The 22622-nt window shown below is 42.7% G+C and overlaps 1 protein-coding gene across 2 annotated transcripts in view; it reads left to right on the top strand.

Annotated features, from left to right (window-relative positions):
• The first annotated feature begins 1469 nt into the window (after nucleotides 1-1469).
• Nucleotides 1470-22622, top strand: part of TMEM131L (transmembrane 131 like) — a 155605-nt gene continuing 134452 nt past the window's right edge. The window contains exons 1-2 of one of the 2 annotated variants that reach the window (XM_077477067.1): nucleotides 1470-1679; nucleotides 2659-2729. In XM_077477067.1, the coding sequence (XP_077333193.1) occupies nucleotides 1562-1679; nucleotides 2659-2729 (189 nt within the window). In that variant the 5' untranslated portion in view covers nucleotides 1470-1561. The remainder of the gene's footprint in view (nucleotides 1680-2658; nucleotides 2730-22622) is intronic. The other variant, XM_077477066.1, reaches the window with a different exon arrangement.

Raw genomic sequence — 22622 nt, forward strand, 5'->3', positions numbered from 1 at the left:
CTTCCTTCTGCCTGTCAGCTGTCATGTTCACTGAGCCACACATCCGCAATTCAGTGAGCATTTACAGCCCGATCTGTGGAGCCGTGACATGGCCGAAGGCATGGAAGACCAGATGAGGATGGAAGAGCCCAGGACTTGACGGATTGATAACAGCACAGCGATGGAGGCCTCGGCTTAACCAGGAAGTGTGCCAAAATGTATGAATATGCTGTGCACACTAGTACATTATGGTAGAACCCACCTGGGGGCCCCTAAAAAGCAGTAATGCTAGCAGCGTTTACTACCACTTTAAAGGGAAGATTCCAGGCGTTTTCAAGTTTATTAAAAGTCAGCAGCTACAAAAAGTGTAGCTGTTCCCTTTTTAATAGATACACATTTAGGCCTTTTTCATTTTACCACAATTTTGACGTGTGTTTTCAGGGAATGCCTGTGTAACTCGCTTCACAGCTGGGCACACACTATGCATGTGTGTTTCACGCTGCGTCTCCTCAACAGTCGGGCAATCTTCTGGGACTTGTGATGTGTCTAAGGTCACCACCTTTTCTTTAAGCCAAACCCGAAGACTTTATTGGCCTGGGACACCTTTGGGTGCCCCAAGGAGAATAGAAATGCAGTGCGCTTAGCGTGCAGCCAAATTGCTCTTGCTGACATCATTGCCCTGCCCCTAAACAGCAGCCCGCAGCTCCTGCGTGACAACAGATTTGTGCGTGACTATCTTGGTTACTTGGGGAGCCACAGATGGTATGAATAATGTGTGCGGGGTTCAGTCTCCTTGAAACTCGGACAGGTGCCAATCCTGGATGTGTCCCAGAAGATTGCAGGGAAGGAGGGGGGGGAGGAGAACTTCTGCTTGAGTCGCATAGGCAGGCTGGGCAGACATGGGTACCTGTCAAAACTAGATACCCACTCCTCCCCCCAAAAAAAAAAAAAAACCAACATGCCGAATGTGGCATAGAATGAGGTGAGGAGTCCTTAAAGCGGGTGGAACTCTTGCTTTAAGAACTTACATGAGTCTATTCAATGCTGTGCCCATCTACCGCAGCTCTTTCTTGCCTTTTCTTGAATGGGCGAGCCATTGGCTTGTGTTGCTGTCAGTCAGATCCATATATCCAGCTTGATCTGGGGGTACACTCAGGAGAGGAGACCTAGGATTTAGTCTTTCTGGATAGAGCATCTACAAAAGATAATCTGAAAATTGTATTTGTTTTTTTTATGTGTAATCCAAATCGGCCTGCACAAGTAGGAGTACATTATATGACTACCTTATGCCATAGAGAGCCCCCTGAGAAGCCAGGGCCCTGGCACACAGCCTGCCAGCACACACCACGTGCCATGAGACCGTCTACTTTTGTCTGGCACTGTAGTGGGCGGGCCCTGGCCCCGGGCTCTTTGTTTGTGAGGGTTTGGCCCCGCCCAGCGTCGCACGCAAGCAGTGACAGCGCACACACTCCCAGGGCGCGTTCACATACACTGCCCCACGTGTGCACGGCGGGCCCGCCCCGCTCCGCTGCTGTTGTGACACCCGAGCGAGCACAGAGAGAACCCGACATATAGTAGCAGCATGGCGGGGCTGCTTCTCCCTCACAGGGGCAGCCGCTGCTGTACTGCCACGGCCGTCAATCTCATGCTGGGGGTCTTCCACGTCCTGCTGCCCTGCTTTCGGCAAGGAGGAGGGCAAGGTGAGGAGGAGCGGAGCGTGCATAGACAATAGAGAGCCCGGGCTGCTGTGCGGCTTGTGCTCCGGGCTGCCTGCAGGAGGAGGAGAGGAAATGGGCCTGCAGACTAGGAGCGGTGCAGGCGGCTCAGGGAACCCATTGGCTGCCCATTGTTGTGGGCTGTGTGTGTGCTGACACATGGGGGCTTTGTCTGCACATTGTGACAGCTCCTTGTGACCATGTGTACCCAGCATCGCTGCCACATGGGCTGCCTGCATTCACCAACACATCTCCTGTCTGATCATCTCTCTATACACATCTCCTGTCTGATCATATATGTATACACATCTACTGTCTGATCATGTATATGTATACACATCTCCTGTCTGATCATATATGTATACGCATCTCCTGTCTGAACATATATGTATACGCATCTCCTGTCTGATCATATATGTATACGCATCTCCTGTCTGATCATGTATGTGTACGCATCTCCTGCCTGATCATGTATGTGTACGCATCTACTGTCTGATCATGTATGTGTACGCATCTCCTGTCTGATCATGTATGTGTACGCATCTCCTGTCTGATCATGTATGTGTACGCATCTACTGTCTGATCATGTATGTGTACGCATCTACTGTCTGATCATGTATGTGTACGCATCTACTGTCTGATCATGTATGTGTACGCATCTACTGTCTGATCATGTATGTGTACGCATCTCCTCCCTGTCTGATCATGTATGTGTACGCATCTCCTCCCTGTCTGATCATGTATGTGTACGCATCTCCTCCTGTCTGATCATGTATGTGTACGCATCTCCTCCTGTCTGATCATGTATGTGTACGCATCTCCTCCTGTCTGATCATGTATGTGTACGCATCTCCTCCTGTCTGATCATGTATGTGCACGCATCTCCTCCTGTCTGATCTCTTCATCCTGCTGCCATCACTTCAATTACATGGGCTCTTTTGTCTTGTTTTTGTACAATCTCTAGTGATTGAGCCAGTCCCCAGCATGGTAGAGTTGTGGCAAGCTGAAGATGCTGAACTTATGCTGTCCTCTCAGGTGAGAGATCACGTTTTTCTATCCTTTCCAAAGCAATCACCACCTGCTTTTATATCCCTTCCACAGGGATCAGTTCGGTCCCTTCCACAGGGATCTCCCTCTGCTTTTAGATCTACAGAGCCTCCCCCCACTTTTAGATCTAGGGAGCACCCCCCTTTCTGCTTTTGGATCTAGAGAGGGCCCCCACATTCTGCTTTTGGATCTAGAGAGGGTCCCCACCTTCTGCTTTTGGATCTAGAGAGGGCCTCCCCTTCTGCTTTTAGATCCCCCTCCGCAGAGATCTGTAATTTATTTTGTATTTGGAGTCGGGTACATTTACTGATTTAAAGCGATATTGAAAGCCAAAAACATTTTAATATATTGCAGCATAACAATCCTTAGATGTGGTGGCTATATTAGTTTTATTTTGTTGGGCTTACTTTCCTCTATGGTGGTCCGGCCAGTAAAGCCTCGTACACATGGTACAATTGTTGGCCATCCAAACGTCTGATTTTTGTTAAAAGGTGTGTGCCAGGGTCTTATCTTGCATACTAACAGTACACAATTGTCGTGCAACAAACACGAACGTAGTGACGTACTACGAGGAATTTCAGCTCTTGAGTGCCACCCTTTGCGCCCCCTCCCTTTTGCTAATTTTGTGTTTGGTGAGCACAGATTCCGAGCATACATGTTTGCTTTTATTTGACTGATTTGTGTACTGACGATACAAAAATCTGACATCAAACTGCTGTCCGCCAAAAATTTACTGGCCTGCCATCCAACGTTTGTTGGCTGAAAGTTGGACAGCAATTGTCAAAAGGAGCGTACTAATAGTAAGATTTTAGGACAACTATCTGTCAACAATCACCTGCCAACAATCGTACCGTGTGTACGAACGAGGCTTAAGTCTGTTGTTTTTCAACAGAACAAGCTCTCCTGTAGACGAACCAGTTACAGGGTTAAAACAAACCATTTAACACTGACAGCAGTGCTCACATTGATCAGCTTTTATTTATTTAAAACCTTTATACCAAAATAAACAAAGCTGTTGCTTTAACTACTTGTGTAGCTACAGCGTCAGTAGGTGTTTGGCTTCAATTTGTTAGTGTAGCTAACACTCTTTCCCCCATACTAACAACACTGCTGTCTGCTGTGCTCCCCTATGCTTCCTTATTCAGAGTGGGGGCACTCTAATACAGGAGGTGTGTTAATGGCCAGATCACCAGGTGAGAACAGGCAGCAAAAAGTCTAAAAAAAGAAAACTATTACAGCCACCGTATCTAATGATTGGTAAACTGCAAAATATTACATTTTTGGGTTTAATACCACTTTAAGAGCTGGTTTTCTCATCAGATGCTTTCTGGTGCGTTTTTAATCCACATCCAGAATGCATGTAGAGTGCTTGCCATGTACTCCAATGGCATTAGATTACACCTGTACAGTCAATTCCAGTGCTTTCAACAAAAGTACAACCTGCTTCATTTTTATTTGCTCCCAGAAAGCATCAAAAACACTTGAAACATCTTTATTTTCATTCAGGATAATGTGCATTGTGTTGCATTTACATGTGTCAAAAAATTGCAGTGAAATGTATTAAATACACACCAAAAATGTAAAAACGCATCAGTGACACAGAAATTGTGTTGGTAACAAGTGCTTAAAAACAAAAAAAAAGCGATGAATGGAATTGACATCTGTCGGTGTACTATTGTGTAAAAGTGTGTCTGATTATGTGTGTATGGAGGGGTTCAGTAAGGCCCTTGGAGAATATCATACATCCCATATGAGGTAATACAGAACTTCCAGGATGCTTTCTCTGTAAACAAGCGGGATCTGCTTGCGGTACTACAATAGGGCTACGTGTGCTGGAGCAGCAGCAGCAACGTCTGTGCTGTGGAATGTGTCTCAGGGAAGCTTCCACTCATTTCTTTGTAGACCTCTGTACACAGTGTGTATCTCCAGCAGCTGATTTCAAGTGCTAATAAACCCAAAAGCAAACATTTGTTATATTGCAGCTTACTATTGGATGTGATGGCTTTAGTAGTTTTTTTTTTTTTTTAATTTTTTTGCCTTTTTTTTCTATTTTCATCTGGTGATCTGGTCAGTAATGCCCCGTCCGTACTCGCTATAAGAAAATTGGGTAAACGTTTCCATCCGAGGAACGGTCGTACAATTTTCTGATAGTGTATACACAACTTTCGACAGCCGATTCCAACCTTCTGAATGAAAATTTCCCAAGGGAAAGACTCAAATATTTTTCATGTATACAATTTTCCTGCGAGAAATATCAGATACGAAAGAATGCGCATGATCAGAAATGACAAATACATTTTTTTTTTTTAAATAAAAGCCTTTGTCGTACGAGAATGTTCGTACGTAATGTCTATTGTCATTTCCAACTTGCTGTGAAACAGAGGAAAACCGTCCGATCGTCTGATTTTCTTATAGTGTGTGTCCATTGTTTTTCAAAAGAACAAATTGTCCTGCAGATATAACAGTTGAGAAAAACCATTTACCGCTGACGGGTGCTTACAATGATGACTTTATTTGTGTAAAACCTTTGTCCCAAAAAGGAACAAAACTGTTGCTTTAACGGCTTTTAAAGTATTAGCCGGAGTTCAGCCTCAGTTTGTTAATGTATCTAGATCTGCTAGTGCAGGGGTCTCCAAACTACGGCCCTCCAGTTGTTCAGGAACTAGTGTTCCCATCATGCCTAGTCATGTCTGCAAATGTCAGTTTTACAATGCCTCATGGGACTTCTAGTTCTGCAACAGCTGGAGGGCCGTAGTTTGGAGATCCCTGTGGTAGTGCATCTGACACTCCCCTCCCCCCAGATTGACAATGCTGCTGTCCACATCTGCCTCCTGTGCTCCTTCATCCAGAGTGGAGGCACACTAATGCAGGAGGTGGCTAGATTCCCAGGGAAAAATAAAATGAACAAATGCAGCCACCACATCTAATGATCGGTAAGCTGCCATCTGGTAAACTTTTGGGTTTAATACTTGAGCGATGACACTCTGATCTACAGTTTTATATGTGCTTATAAGATGTTCAAAGCTGTTCAGGCTTAGATACCTCACTGCACTGTGTGGCTCATAGTGAGTGAATGCTGTAATCATTATTAATGTGTTACAGGCGTCTACGTTTTATAAATAATTCATACAAAGTATACTATTCATTTTCTGCTTACTGTGTACTAAAACATGATTATGTAATTACAATTGTTTACTAAGTTGCTGTCAGTGACTTGCTTTATTAAAGTGGAAGCTCACTTTGGAATTACTCAATGAACATTAAACCGTCACATAAACCATGTATCCTGATGAAATGTAACGCTGTGTTTTCATTTGGTGTACACATTGGAAAATGCTGGTGTCTAGTATGACAATAATGCAACTCATGGTGTTGCTCCCATCCTCGTGTTTTCATTGTCTTGTGATTTATTTATTACAGGTACTTCTATAGTGCCATCAATCTAGGCAGCAATTTACAATAGCATCTGTCTTCTGACCTCAGGGAGCTTACAATCTTAGGTCTCTAACTCCAATTCATACATACACAAACTAGCACCAACTTAGATAGGAGCCATGTAATCTATCGGCATGTCTTTTGGAGGGTGGGAGGAATCCCACGCAAGTACAGGGAGAACATGAAAACTCCAGGTAGGAAGTTCTGCGGTTGGGATTTGAGGCGACAATGCTAATGCTACTAGGTATAAGTGCTAACCACTTCATTACTGTGCTGTCCTCTTATTGCAGAGCCTACTGGGATAGCACTAGAGACTGAGTGACCCCATGAGCTGCTTCATGTCACCTGTAAATGGCTGGCAGTTTCCAGTACGAATTGCTGGATAAAAGTAAACCAACCGAGAGCTCTGCATTGATCAAAGTACATGTGTTATGGCTGTTTAATGTTCGTAGAGTATTTGTAGGATCTACTTCCACCTTTAAATAAAACTTTCCATTCATGAGAAAATATTGTCCCTGATGGGATAATTCCATTTTTAATAGTACATCTGTTTCTTCTATGTCTAAAGCACAAGAAAACGCAAACTGGCAGACTGGTCCATGTGAAAGATTAGAAAATTTTGTCTGGTTGTGTGTTTTTTTTTTTTTTTTTTTTTTTTTTTTTCCCCCCCCTCAGAACTATAATCTGTTCTTTTCATACATGAGGTCCATGTTTTCAAACAACATTTTTCATATGGTAAACGATCAGATTAATTGGTTAGTTTAAAACCTGTACTTAAGAAATGACCGTTAATTGTCTTTTATAGGCAGAACGATTACTTTTGTATAGTGACCTCATACATGAGCTTTGTGTGGTCTGTTGATAAAATCTCTGAAATCTAAACTCTGCAGTGATACATACAATGTTTTCGTGTGAATTTATAATGACACCGAGTCGAGGTCATGTCCTTTCAATGTGAACTTCATGAATTTATTTGTATTGCCTACATACATTGGTCCAGCTTGTCATCCTGTGAAGATGCAGGACTCATTGCTGTGGAATAGATAACAAGCGTTGCACTGTGGCTGGTCCCCAGGGAAGGAAATCACCATTCCACCATGGAGGAAACTTCAGGAAAGGACACCGCTGGATGGACCACAAAGATGTTAAGCAGCAGGCCCAGAGTGGCCATAGGGGCATTCTGGGCAGTAAGGATGAGCTCTGGCGTGCTCGCAGAGCCCGCCAGGAAGTCAGCACTGTGCTAATCACAGGCAGTGAGCTCACTGCTTGTGATTAGTGCAGTGCCAACTTCCTGGCGGGCTCTGCACGTCGGGTGTGCAAACATGCCTAAGCTCATCCTTACTGGGCAGTAGTCTATTGATGACTGGGCCGCACAGCGTGAGGTAAGCGGCAGCAGTCTGGACAGGGCTAACACAGATGGTGGTTGTCGCTCACCTCCCACTATGCCTGTTTCTCCCCTCAGCAACGTCATCCTATTGGCAGAGCAGGGGGCAGGAGGAGCTGGAGATCTGCACAGAGAGCATTCGTCTTTTCATATTGACATGCGGGTAATCACCTGCTTGTTAATATGATCCATATCTTCAGCTCCTCCCACCCCTGCCCTGCTGATGATTACATCGTCTGCGGGACGGGAGACCCTGGAGGTGACACTCGGGCTGAATCACCAGGCCAACCACCTCTGAAAATGGTGGTTTTCATTTGTGAAAGTCCATTCACTCTAGAAAAGAATGTTCGCAGCAGGAATCTTTTTGAAATACTTTGAAGAACATTCGTCAAGTCATCTAATGTTCCAGTAAAAATGTTTGTACAAATATGCATTTGAAAATCTGCTAGTGTATGGCCGGCTTAAAGAAGAAAAATAACTTTATTGATAACAACTTGATAAAAAATAATGTTCTTTAGCAAGGAACATAAATTCCACAACAATAATTATGCTACCAACATTAGTGTGTGCTGCAAATTGCCTCCAGCATTTTTCCTGTGCCTCCTTGCTGGAGGCTTTTGCTGAAGCCGAGAACCCCTGAAGAGCAGTTTATCTTTAGCCCATCAGCAGATCAGCCTCTACATTTTCGATACTGTGCCTAAGAATAGAGGGCAACTGAGCATGTGCAGAGAAAGGTGAGACAGTGCATTGCTGGATTTTAAACAGTATAGGCACTTATTTGTAATGTTTTACATAGCTATACCTGCAAAAGGGGTCAGCCTGATCCAGCAGGACTTCATTTTTTGACTAAGCTTCCACATTAAAGCAGAACTTTACCCATAAGAACCTAATAAAAAATAATGTTCCTTGGCAAGGAACATCCCATTCTACATTATTAATTATGGCACCTAAATTAGTGTGTGCTGTAAATTGCCTTCTTGCTGGAGGCTGCCATTTTGCTGAAGCCCATAGCCCCTGAGCATAAGTAAATCCATAAAGGGGAACTAAACCCATTGATTTAACAGTAACATTGCTGGAAATCTGGGGTTGCAGATTTGTCACATTTGTTTTGTTTTACATGTTCTACATTTGCAACATCATGGCAGTTGCAGATCAAACGGAAGCAGCTTTCTTGGCTGAAAAGGATAGGATGGTTCAATTCCTCTTTAAAGCGGTTGTATACCCGCACGTGTCAAAAGGGGGGGGAACCCTGCATAATGAGCTAGTACGAGATCCCTGTATTGCAGCCCGATCCACGCTGAGGGAGCTGATATTCTGCACTGCTCTGGCACTGTCAGTGGCTGGAGCTGCAGTGACATCACTCCCACGCTGGAGTCGTCTTCCCGGCAAGGTCCTGCAGCGTCTGTCAGACCTTGAGCCGGGCATTTACAGCGCATATGCCGCTGACGTCAGCGGTTGCATGCAAAGTGAATATCTCCCAGACAGTACATGTTTAGGAGATATTCATTTTACCTACAGGTAAGCGTTATTATAGGGTATACAACCACTTTAAGGCTGTCAGCAAATTGTCCTTCACAAATTTGTCAGTGCCTAAAATGGAGAGCAACTGAGCATGTGCAGAGCAGGGTAAGACAGTGTATTACTGGATTTTAAATAGTCTAGGCCAGGCTTTCTCAACCTTTTCAACACCGAGGAACTCTTGAAATAGTTCTCCTGTCTCGGGGAACCCCTGCTAAAAATGAGAAATTTGTGATGTGTGATGGTCAGTGAGAGGAATGGTCCTTACACTTGTGGTCAATGGGAAGAATTACCTCCTTACAGATAGCTAAAAAGATCAATGGAGCCAGTGGGAACTTATCGGAGGCAGAAATTGCCCAATGCTGAAGGAACCCTTAGCAACCTTTGGAGGAACCCTGTTTGAGAATCACTGGTCTAGGCACTTATCTGTAGTGTTTTACATAGCTATACCTGCAATAGGGCCCAGCCTGAAGAGATATAGCAGGACTTAATTTTCTGATTAAAGTTCCACAGCCGGAAAGTATTTGTATACTTTACTATGATTCTATAACATCAGACTAGGGAAGCTACTTTTATCTACATGCTGTTGTACTGTGTTTTAGAAGTAGGGCAATGCCGCTGTGGCCCAGACAGCTTACAGCTCCCTTGCCCTGTCAGATAAGATATGGGAGGGTGGGGAGGCCTGTTTTACTAAACTGGTATCTGCATGTATTTTTTTTTCCTTAGGCATACAATGTGTCTTTAGCAGAAATTTTTGGGGGCTAAACTCCAGCAGCTTTTTGAGCATTGGTAGTCTTGAGAATATGTTTTCTCTTTCCATCAAGAGCAGATGTTCTTTTGTGCATCTACTTTTATTGTGTGCAGCCGCTTTCACTGTGTGCGCCGCTGAAGAATGATCTTCGTTCTGTCCATTGGATCCGATGGAGGGCTGTTTGTTCATGGATTTTTGTTCCTTGACAGGCGGCGCTGGGTAGTTTAATCAGCAACTTCTAAGCAAGGTTTTTGTTTTCATGATTTGGAAAAAAAAAGATGTTTGTCTTGATTCAGATCATAAACACAAAGCATAGGAATACATTTGGAGTCATCTAGAAGCTCAGAAGCTTCGCACTGCTGCTTTTATTTTTTTGCCTCCATCCTACATGAAAGGGGCTTAGTATCTCTAGCTGGTTTCATGGTGGTAATCCTAGATTTGTGTTTTTTCCTTGATTCCAATTAGTTGCCCTTTGTGCTAATACAGTTATAATTACTATAAGCTCTAGTAATACTTTTCTTCCGGTCATTGATACAGATCGCTCACAAGTGAAATGGACCTGTAGTATTCCATACATGCTTGCTACATTTTAATGAGAGAAGTCTGCTGAGGAATTCCATTGTTCTCAGAACGGCCCTAAAAAAAAAAGCTCTCACCCAAACTGTGATGTGCTGAACGCCGTCCAAAATCTGAAAACCTGGACTTATTATTATTATTATTATTATTATTATTATTATTATTATTTTGGTGGGGAGACGCGTGTGTGTGAGCAGATTGCCTGAGTGGCGATGGTGTATGTACAGTGGCTGGAACTAACATCCCTGTCATTGCCGTCTTTTGTAATTGTGACCGAGCTGTCACACAAAGACACAAGCACTCCCAGAGCAAAGGGGAAGGGCTGAGCAGATGCTGAATCCTTCGTGTACTTCCTAAATGCCATCGCAAGGAGTGAGCCTTGAATTCTTTGTTCTGTATTGCTGCTACGAGGGTGAACAAAAGGGTGTAAGCTCCACCTGCGTATATTAGAGACATCTCATACATTCTATCAATCTTTTACAAATGCAGGGCACTGACATTAAATATTAGAACTGGCTCTATCTAACCAATCTATTTGTCACTTTCCCTAGAATTGAACGTGTTTTCCCCACTGGGTAAGATGTCATTTCTAGTCCAACCATTAGTGGATTTTATATTTTCGCAGCCCATGGGGATAATGGCTCTTTCACAAAGGAAGCTCTCTACATGTGCTTTCTTTGTTTGGGAAGAAAATCTGCACGTTTTTGTTGGCGAGTTTCTTTGTTTTTTCAGACAAACTGGCTTGTGTAACCTGTAGTATTAAAGGAAATGTTCTGCTTTGAAGAAAGAGGAGCTAAACGCATTTTTTTTTTTTTTTTGTGAGCTTTTAGTTTTTACTTCTGGAACAGTAAATGTTAAGCTTGCTACACACATTGCAATCTGATTGTACAATCTCATAACTACCAACAAGTGGAAGGCCCGTCCTGAATTGTATACAGGTTGATTGGATAGTTTAGGTAGCTAGGTCCTCCTATGGCAGGGATATGCAATTAGCGGACCTCCTGCTGTTGCAAATTCACACCATGCCTCTGTTTCTGGGTGTCATGCTTGTGGCTGTCAGAATCTTGCTATGCCTTCATAGTCTTTTTGTGGTTCTGCAACAGGTGGGGGTCTGCTAATTGCATATCCCTGCCCTATGGCATAGTTTTGGTGGATCTAAAGTTGATTTACAGAGATTGTTTGAACAGATTGTAATGTATGGCAAGCCATAGCCGGTTACCCGAGCTGTTAGGTTTTATGCAGGTATTTTACTCTAAGGTTAGGGGTTGTAAAAGATCAGTGTCATGTACAGCTGAACTCTTGCCAGCTATGAAAGATGCAAATTAATGCATTGCTGTAATCTTTCAATACATCATTAAATGTGTTTTTTTTTTTTTTTTTTGCAAATGCAAGCAGTAGAAGTACCTGGAATTGAACTGGTATCAGTAGCTTGCAGTCCCTGTACAACAGGAAGTGTGATGGGAAGAAGCAGTATAAGGCCCCTTTCACACTGACTTAAGTTGTGTGTTTTTTTTTTTTTAACCACGATTTTTGATGCAATTTCAGGGCATGCCTGTGTAAACTTGAGGTCTATGGACCTCAACTTGCATGAAAGTCAGACCAAAGTAGTACAGGGACTACTTTGAAGTCAGCATGACTTGATGTCACACATATATGAATGGTTATCATTGGAAATCATGGGGAATGACTTATGCGACATTGCAGTCCCAAGTCCCAGGAAAACTTGCACAAATGTGAAAGGGGCCTAAGGCTGGCCATACACTATACAATTTTCTTGTTAAACTTTAGATTTACCAAAACCGTATAATATGAGGTCAAACCTAAACCCTTTCAATTTGTATGCAATCCGGCAGGCCCTTGCACTACAAAGTTGAAGGGAACCGGGTACATGCCGGTAGGTTAATTGGATCCTGTCTAAATTGTCCCTAGTATGTATGAATGCGAGTTAGGGTCCTTAGATTGTAAGCTCCTTGAGTGTAGGGACTGATGTGAATGTACAATGTATATGTAAAGCGCTGCGTAAATTGATGGAGCTATATAAGTAACTGAAATAAATAATAAATCTAAATGAAATTGAATAAGAGAATTGTAGAGTATGGCCAGCCTAAGTAAGAATTCAGTTCTCTGCTGACAAGTATGCTGATTAAATAAGCTCATTAGTGTGCTGCTTCTCCTTTTCATTTGCTGCTCACGGACATCCTGGGCTCAGTGGAAGTTGGTTGAATGATGCTGGCCATCAGACTAAGGACATCTAGTGGTAGACAAAAGTACTATAGGGGAAAATCTCTGAAATGATGGTGAATATTGCAACAAAAACTGATTTTGTTGTATTATCTTTTAATGGACCATTCATTTTTATATTTCAACTTTTGGCTGGAGTTCTGCTTTAAATGGTAAAAAATAAAAATATAACCCTCCTGTGCTTCCACCAATATAGAGAAAAAGGAGGAAAACTGCTGCTGCCAACACCTCAATGCATCCCCACATTTAGAAAACTAAAATTGGAAGAAAGTGGTGTGGTGCTGCACTAACACAGGACTTGAATGTATAAACAATATAACCTACAGTGACCATCAAAATTAACAGAGAGAAAAAAAACACAAATAAGGTTCCTAAATAAGGCTCCATGTACGCAGGATGCTGTTAAACGTACGTTCAGAGGCAGTTGGGCGATTTTTTTTCAGACGCCGAAGATTTCTGCGTTTCGTTTATAGGTGTTTTTCATTTTTGCCCATTTAAAAAATGTTTTCTTCAGAAATGCTTCTAAACACAAAACGTGTCATGTAAACGCAGCAAAACTGACATTTTAAACGTTGGTTACTATCTGTCAAGTCAAATTGTTCAGGAGAGGTTGTAAAAATGTCTTGTGTAGATGAAGCCTTAGGAATGAAAATAAACACCCTACTTAGCCCCTGTACACAGGGTCGGAGATTTCGACAACCAAATCCGTCGGATTTTGTCCGAAACTGTTGCATACACACTGTTGGACTAAGTTGTCGAAAAATCCGATCATTCAGAACGTGATGACGTAATTTCGTTACGATGGGACTACATTCAGGCTAGTAGCCAATAGCTTTGATGTAGGAATTTGATCTGAGCATGCGTGGCACTTGGTCCGATCAAAATTCTATACACATGATCGGAGTATGTCCGATCGAACCAGTTGGTCGGGAAATATTTCCAACATGTTGGAAAATTGGGTCCGACAGAATCAGTCCGATACATACCACACACAGTCGGATTATCCGACAACACGGTCCGATAGGACACATTCCGACGGATTCTCCGACCGTGTGTACAAGGGCTAAGGCACTAACACACAAAAATATGAATGTATTAAGTGGGTAGAAATAAATCTAAACACACAATATAGATGAAGCACATTATTTCCTCTGTTAGGTCTTCATCCATATTGGGTGTTTAGATTTAGTTTTGCTCACCTGTTTATATTTGTGTTTGCACTGGGGGCTCTTGGGCCTTGTAATTTCCCATCCACAGAGGCCTGTAAATCCATAACATGGCCAGGTAGGCAGAGCCCCACAGGGCCAGGTCTTTTTCAAGGAAAGACAGCAGGCGCCCAGAAAATATGCCTCGCTCGGCTGCAGTTGCTGGAATATGTTACATGTTTCACTCTAAATACAGGTGGAACATGTTCCGAAAGGTGAACTTATCCTTTAACCACCCGACATCTTCCAATGACAGCTGATCACATGATCAAAACAAAAGTTCAGTGATCGTTTTTTTTTTTTTTTTCCTCCTCAAGTGCCACCTATCTATGCCCACAAGTGATGCCAATCAGTGTAACCGTTCAGTGCCCATCACTGCCACCTATCAGTTCCGCCTCATCGGCGTACATCAATGACAGACAAAAATTACCCCTTTTAAAATTTTATAACAAAATAAAAAAAAGTTTAAAAAAAACAAATTGGTCTTTTTATATTTCTTAACAAAAAATAAAAATTGCAGAGGTGATCAAATACCACCAAAAGAAAGCTATTTGAGGGGAAAAAAATGATAAAAATGTCATTTGGGTACAGTGTTGTATGACCGTGCAATTGTCATTCAAAGTGCGACAGCGCTGAAAATTGGTCTGGATGGGGGGGGGTTTAAGTGCCCAGTAAGCAAGTGGTTAAAGACCTAATGCTGTTAAATATTGTCATTCTGGAGGGCTTGCTTGGGAGGTTTATGAACTGTTCCACTACTCTGTCATCTGGTTGTTTGTGTCCATCAACTGTACATGTCAAATATTAAATTGAGCCACTGACATAGTTTATATATAAAAAAAAAAACACACTTGGTTGTCCTTGGAGTCCAGTGATGTCTGTCTTGTTAACCTTTCCCCATGCTTGCTTTCATGCCCCCATCTTGGATCCAGGATAGTCGGGAGCCAGCAGTTACCTCCTGACTTTTCTTGGTGACGAGCTGCTAGATCTCATTCATGTGCACTTAGATATTCAGATGGCTGTCCTTTGATCTTCAGGTTGATATCGGTGTTGGGTCAAGTAATTCACCTATGGCAACCATTAAACAAGCCATAGCATTCTAGAATTAGGTGAGAAATCTCCTGACCCTTTACTGATCTTGTGAAACTTAAGAAAACCAAGAAGGAATCCAACTAAAACTGTATTTACCAAATGCAGAACATGCAAGCCAAAACCTAGGGAATGGTAGAAAGTTTGATGAAAGGTCCACTTTAGTGTGCTCGAATATCTTTTCTTGTAATTCAGATTTTCTCATCACCGGTTAATGTAGCTTTGACCCCACTCACAACAGACAAGGTTTTCTAATCTTTCAGATGGACATATTCCTCACTTAGACCAGTCAGCCAGTTGGTGCCTGCTGATGCTATTGCCTTGGGACTTCTAAAAAATGCCACTTAAATTGGTAGTAAACTCTGTTACACCACTTATACCTACAGGTAAGCCTATAATAAGGTTTACCTGTAGGTAGTGTGAATATCTCCTAAACTGGCACAGTTATGGAGATATTCAGAGTGCACGCAGCTGGTGACATCACTGGCGCATGCTCTTCGAAGGTCCTCGGAGCCCCTGCTGTAAATGGCAGCTCCCGTGTGCATGGGGTTATCGCACAGCCAGCCATTCATGTAGCCAGAGGCTATGAACCCGGAAAAATGACTGGGTGAAGATAGAAGCCCTGTCAGCGGTGACAGTGCAGCACTGGAGGTCTTCGTTCTGAGGCAAGTTTCTCATAATGTGCTAGTATGCGATGCATACTAGCACATTATGACATTGCTTTGCAGGGGATTTTTTTATTTATTTTTTTGCTTCACCAGCTGCGGTTTACTACAACTTTAAAGGGGTGATTCACACGTGGCCATACCATGTGTTTATACCGCTTTTCTAATGCCTCATAACTGCCTGTCAATATTATAATGGTACCACACAGTGCTGTTTACACCGGAGCAGAAGCATTGTCTTTTCAAAAATTAACCAGCATGCCGCTTCCATTGATTTTAATGGTGATGCCCAATAACTGCACATGCATTCGACACACAGGCGTAATAGAAGAGGAGCATTTACAGGCAGAAAAAAAAAAAAAACACGACAAAGCCTTCAGGAGAGAAGCTTTGGGCAAACAAAAAGTGGACCGCATATAAACACTAGGTGCACAAATGCTTGTGTAATACATAGATTTTACCAGGTTTTTTAAGGTCACTTTTTTCCTGCCAGGAGAAAAGGCGTTCAGAGTATGAGACCTTAGATAGATCTGTAATCCATCAATGACCCCCCTTAGTAATAATGAGGAAAGTCCATGTTATGGTGTAAATAGGCTGCCAGAAAAATAATGGATCAGCATTCAAATCCTAAAAGGTCTAACAAAGGTAAGTACTTGCAGCGTCACCTAAAATCAAAACGCTCATTAAAGTGTCTAATCACCCAGGAAACCACACACGGTGTTAGGTGTAAATAATAAAGTGACTAAAACAACCATTAAGTGCATAAGTCATATTAATAAATACTAATAAAAAGCTTTGCTCAAGTGCAAACAAAGGCACTAAAGTTCATCCTAGTGTACAAAAGACAGTCCTCCCACTGTCAAATCTGAATTGGCTGCAAATATTCCAATTATGATCACATCCCATCACCAAATGAAATGGACTGTATTACGGCTAAAGAGATGCAGACCCTGACACTTTTGTCAGAGTTCTGCAAATGCAGCAGCTGATCACTAATGTAAAAGTCGCTCCCATAAAGAATCAGTATCCAAAACCATGGAAGAACAACTATATCTTCAGAATAGCAAAAGGTAAGAATCTGCAACAAAGTTTGTTAAAATGTACAATGTTCATCCAGAGGGGAATATTTTTTTAAATTTTCTCAGCAAAAGTGCAGTTGCACTTTAACGTGGACGTTCACCCTAGACATACTGTACATGTAGATTTAAAGGAATTGTAAAGGCAGAGTTTTTTTTTTTTAACTTCATGATTCTATGCATTAAGATAAAAACCTTTTGTGTGTACCAGCCACCCCAGCACCCCCCTATTTCCTTACCTGAGCCCCATCTCTCTCCAGCGATGTCCGTGAATGTCTACGCCATCCAGGACACTCCTCCTGATGGCTGAGACATAACAGCGGCTCCATTGGCTCCTGCAGCTGTCAGTCAGCCAATTAGGGGAGAGAGGAGGCCGGGTCGGAGCTCAGTGTCTGAATGGACACGCAGACCTGTGGCTCGCCTCCAGTGCCCCCCATAGGAAGCTGCTGACTGTGGGGGCACTTGATAGGAGCAGCAAAGAGGGACCCGAGAAAGGAGGATCCAGGCTGCTCTGCAAAACCAACTGCACAGAGGTAAGTATAACAAGAGTTTACAATCACTTTAAGCCTGGTACATATCTAATGAAAGTTGGCTGGTTTAGCAAGAACTTGACGATTTTTGGTACAACAGAAGCCAGTCTTGATGGAAAACCAGCATTCAATCGGCCCTTGCAGTAGACAGTCCCCTACATCTGGTTCCTAAAGACATAGCCAAATTGCACTCAGTAGGTGGCTCTGTTGGTCCTGGCTTTATTCAACAAAAACCTGCTTGAAAATTTTCACCCAAACAGCGCCTGCTTGCAGTACAAGAGCCACAGTGGGAAATGTGTACATGCGTGCTGTATAGTGTAAAGAGGAATCATTTTAGTTTTTGTGTATGGCCAGCCTTATAAAAGCCTACCTACCTCTGCCCCTTTTGTGAAGGACAAAAGCCTGCACAAATGTCCCCAGTCATTACAGCACATACTGATCCTATACCCCAAAATAGAAACATGATCATTGGAGAAAAGAGCAACTGCAAATCTGTATATGAAGAATGATCAGCACAATAAGGAGCTTCAAGTTAGAAAGAAATTTAAAATAACTTGTCAAAAAATCATTTTAGGTAAATGTTACTATAGTAACCCATAATGTTTACTTACTGAAAATATGCTATATTTATACATTAAACTCAATAAAGCTCAAATTTGGTATTAAATTGTGTGAATGACCTAGCCAAAAACTTAGGCCAGCTTCAAAGTTTCACAGTACACTAACGTGTGTTAAGTAAAGACAGACCATTCATTTTAATAGGCTGCCAATGATGCCAACCCTGACCCTTATTTGTAACGCAGAGGACAGCAACATATATAAGGTGGAATGAAGCACAGCTGTATTGGGATGCCATTCAACAGAAATGACACCTCAATGTATGTATAGTGAAGTACCATGCGCTTACCGAGCTTTAATCGTGTGATCCTGGCCTTAAAAGGCTCTTGGAAGAAAGAAATGCTGCCTGTAGAGAGGCTTACCTGTCCGCTTTCCAAGGTACTAGGCTTTGCTCTTTTTCAGCGCTACAGTGGTTATAAATTTCCCTGCATCTAAAACTCCTGGGCCACTGGAATACCTGGTCACCTCTGAGGTTCCTTCTACCTGCCCTACATCTGTATAGGACACAGTGGTGATATAGAGCACTTAGCAGTACAAGACATCCAATACACCCAGAAGTATGTTATCCACTTCACCTCAAGAAGATTTACCCCCCTTCATAACCAGGCCATTTTCTGCAATACGGCACTGTTATTTTAACTGACAATTGTCATGCACCCAAATAAAATTTATCTCTCCCCCACAAATAGAGCTAAAGTTACTCTGCAGAGCTCTGTGAGGAGAGCTCTGAGAGCTGATTGGAGGGAATACACAGGCCCCATTCACACAGGAACAGAGCTGAGGCGGTCAATCAGTGGAAGATCCCTCCCCTGTTACTATTTTTATCTTGGTGTCAGGAAAATTAATCAGAGTTGACTCGTGCCGCTAGCAGAGGAATGAAGCAGCAGACAGAAATGACACTTGGTGCTCTTTCTTGAGACACCTACACACTATAGAGCGATATGCTTTGTTCATATTTCATGTCTGAAGTTTACAACCACTTTTAATTTTAAAAATTTGCATTGTAACATCTAAAACAGGGGTTCTTAAAATGTTTTCAGTTCACTTTCCTTTAGGGGGCAAGACTGTCAATAGTTGACAGTAAATATAGGCCCTGTGATCAATAGTAATGGGAAACTCGGTTTCAGTGCTGTGTGGGAGTAAAAAATGTCACAAGGTTGGTGGTCGGTTAGAGCTAAAATCTACCTAGCGTCTGAAGTCAGTGGGGGGAAGAATGATACCCTAGTCTGGATAACAGTGGAAGGAATAGGCATCGTTTTAGGAATATCTCCCTGTTATGGGTGTCCGTGGGGAGGAATGGTGCTCAAAGAGCCAGGCAAGCAAAGGGCCACAGTTTGGGGGCACTGCACTAGAGGTAGGTCCTTGTTGACTTAGTGCAGTGTTATTCACACTGTTAACTGAAAATTGGATAACCACACATGGGGAATGTATTGTTTTCTGTGACTTGAAAACAGCCTTTATATGCAATGAGCAAATATGGTTGCCCCATATACATATGAAATGTTAAATTTGATATAGAAACAGAATAACATTATAGCAATGCATGAACACCTATAGTTCTTTATAGCATGTTGATTTTGTCTGGTTTATAAGATAGACCTATAAAAAAAAAAAGTATATTCTCTGTCCCTGTTCTGTTTCTTTTGACATGTAGGACTTATAAAAGTTAAGAACTGACCGTGTAAAACAATGTATTGCATACGTTCAGTTAAAGTCTTTACTTGTCAGCAAGACTGGTATGAGAATACTCTCAGTGGAAAGCCAATTATAGAACTTGCGTTCATGCGTATGTTTTAAATGTAAAGCCACTTCCTGTGTCTGAGTGGATGGTAAGCACTCTTGGTTAAGATTGTACTTTGCTGCTTTAAATGAATGCTGTATGAAAGAATACACACGTCACGTATACACATATATGGACATGCAGCACCACTATTGGTGTGCCTTCATGGCAAGGTCTACAATCTCCCTGAAAACAGAGCAGACCTATATTCCTATGTGTAGTTCTCTTAACTCTCTTCCCACCCCCAGCAGCATCTACATACACTGAACAGTAACCGGGACATATCCGTAATTGTTAACCTCACTCGGGGCCTATTTGTTATCATACAGTTGTGTGAAAAAGTATTTGTTACCTTTCGTGATTATTTTTATTTATTTTTGCATATTTGTCACACTTAAATGACTCGGATCATCAAGCAAATTTATTATTACTCAAAGATAACCCGAGTAAATACAAAATGTAGTTTTGTAGTTTTAGGTTGTCCAGGTCCTGAAGCTGCAACGCAGCACCAGACCATCATGCTACCACCACCATATCTGACTGTTGGTAAGATGTTCTTGTTATGAAATGCTGTATTAGTTTTATGCCAGCTGTAACGGGACCGCACACCTTCCAAAAAGTTACATTTTTGTCTCAGTCCACAGAATATTTGCCTAAAGGTCTTTGGAATAATCAAGATGTGTTTTGGTAAATGTGAGATGAGCCTTTGTGCTCTTTTTGGTCAACAGTGGCTTTGGCCTTGGAACTCTCCCATGGATGCCATTTTTGCCCAGTCTTTCTTATTGTTGAATCGTGAACACTGATCTTACCTGAGTCAAGTGAGGCCTGCAGTTCTATTAGATGTTGTTCTGAGTTCTTTTATGACCTGGATGAGTCCTCATCATGCTCTTGGAGTAATTTTTCTAGGCTGGCCACTCTGGGAAGATTCACCACTGTTCCAAGTTATCTCCATTTGTGGATAATGGCTCTTCCTGTGGTTCACTGGAGTTCCAAAGACTTAGACATGGCTTTGAAACCCTTCCTAGACCGATACGTGTACAATCCTTTTGTTTCTAATCTGTTCTTGAGTTTTGTTTAGATTGTGGCATGATGTGTGGCTTTTTGTGATCTGTTAGCGTGCTTCACTCTGTCAGACAGCTTCTATTTATGTGATTTCTTGAATTAACAGGTCTGGCAAAAAACTGACAGCTTCGGTCAGAGCCGCTAGACTAACCATCCAATGTTCATACAGTGAAACCCCCCCACCCCACTGAACTATTGTGTTCTGACAGGGGGTGCCCCCCAACCCTGTTTACCAGCATACATTTTCCGACCGAAGCCAACCGAATCGTCTTCTGGCGGGCCGGCTGCCATACACACAGGTCAAATTTTTCAACAGTTTTTTTTATTGAACGACCGATGTTGCCCGCCTTTCTGCCTTGTGTACTAGACTTATGTTAGTGGGTGGAGGGAGACGTTACTAGTAGGGATCGACCGATATCTTTTTTTTTTTTTTTTACATTTTTATGACACTTATTGCTGTCACTAGGAATGCAAACATCCCTTGTGACAGTGATAGGTACTCTTTATGTAGGGATCTGGAGTCCAAACCCCTCCTCTGCACTTAAAAGTATTCAAAACATCAAGATCTGCATTTTTGAATACTTTCTATTTTTTAAAACGGGTGCCTTTAAGATGGCAGTAATCCAGGCATTGAGGACATGACATCACTTTCGGGTTTCTAGAGCTGAGACTCAAAGCATCAGCTGTGTTTGGGTCTTCGGCCAGCCGGTGGACATGCTGGCTGGTTGCTTGGTTCTTCCGGTAGGACAGAAGAGCCTGGGGGGGTGTTGTCATGTTCCCTCCTGCTGTTTGTAATAACAGCGAGCGGCTGCTGAGCTGCATCAATTACAATAAACCCGACCGTCCGCTCTAAAGAATGGTACTGGGGTGATGCCTGCAGTTGCATGCATCACCCCGATAAAACCTCTTCGAGTAATATATCTGTCTAGTTTGCGACCAATGGTGATTGAAAGCATCCTGAAACGGTGAGTGAGGATGCACCAGACCCCTGCTGTGAGCCGAAAGCGGCAATATTGTGAACCCAGCCTAAATACTTCTTTAGGTCTTGGGGATGGGAAGAGCAGTAAGGGCCAATTCACACCACATGCAGTCCAGTGCAGTTTTTTTCTGCATCAAAAATGCATGGAAAGTAGGGTATATGGATTTTAGTACCATAGTTCACACCAATGCTTGCAGTTCCAGTACGTTCCAGTTCCAGAAAAAAAGTAGAACATGCTTAATTTTTCCTGCACCGGACTGTACTGTAAATAACACACTTTCTTTCCTTGGGTGGCTAAGACACTACTCCACTATAGAGATCCATTATAGTGGGGGGCAGCAACCTGTAGATGGTGGTCTTAGCTTGCTGACCCACCATCCCAGAGCATCAAACAGAGTGCAAGGCAGAGGGACTACTTGTAAAGTTGGAGCTGTAGTAGGGTGCAAAAGCAACATAAGCTGACCCCTCCTCCTGTTCTGACTCCTGTACTATGCGGAGTGATACCAACTGTACTCCACCTCTTATCCCTACTAGCGGTCTCCAGAGTGGTGTCAGCAGCAGGAAAGAAGAGATCTTCAGGTCAGTGTGAAGCAATACACCGTGCATAATTTGTATAGAGCTGCTTTCAAACTGAGCTGGTTACCCACATGGGTGCAGTGAACCTGCAGCTTTGTTGCGTTTAGCCATTATATCCTGCGGGTTTGGTGCACTTTCTGAATGCAGACATTTTGGTGCGCTTTTAGAAAGTGCACCACACCTGTAGGATATCATACAAGTCTATGACAAAGTGCAGCTAACCCAGGAAAATCGCACATGCACTGCACCCCACATAGGTAAACCGCAGCACATCGGTGTGAAAGCAGCCTTCTAGGGGGCTCAGAACAATAAAGGCCATTTACATTGTGGGGGTGATAAAACCCCTTAGTTAACCACTACAATACAGGGCACTTTCACCCCCTTCCTTCCCAGCCCAAT

Source organism: Lithobates pipiens, unplaced genomic scaffold (genome assembly GCF_037356315.1).
Source record: "Lithobates pipiens isolate NorthernLeopardFrog02 unplaced genomic scaffold, aLitPip1_a1.2 Scaffold_13, whole genome shotgun sequence".
Classification (NCBI taxonomy): Eukaryota; Metazoa; Chordata; class Amphibia; order Anura; family Ranidae; genus Lithobates; species Lithobates pipiens.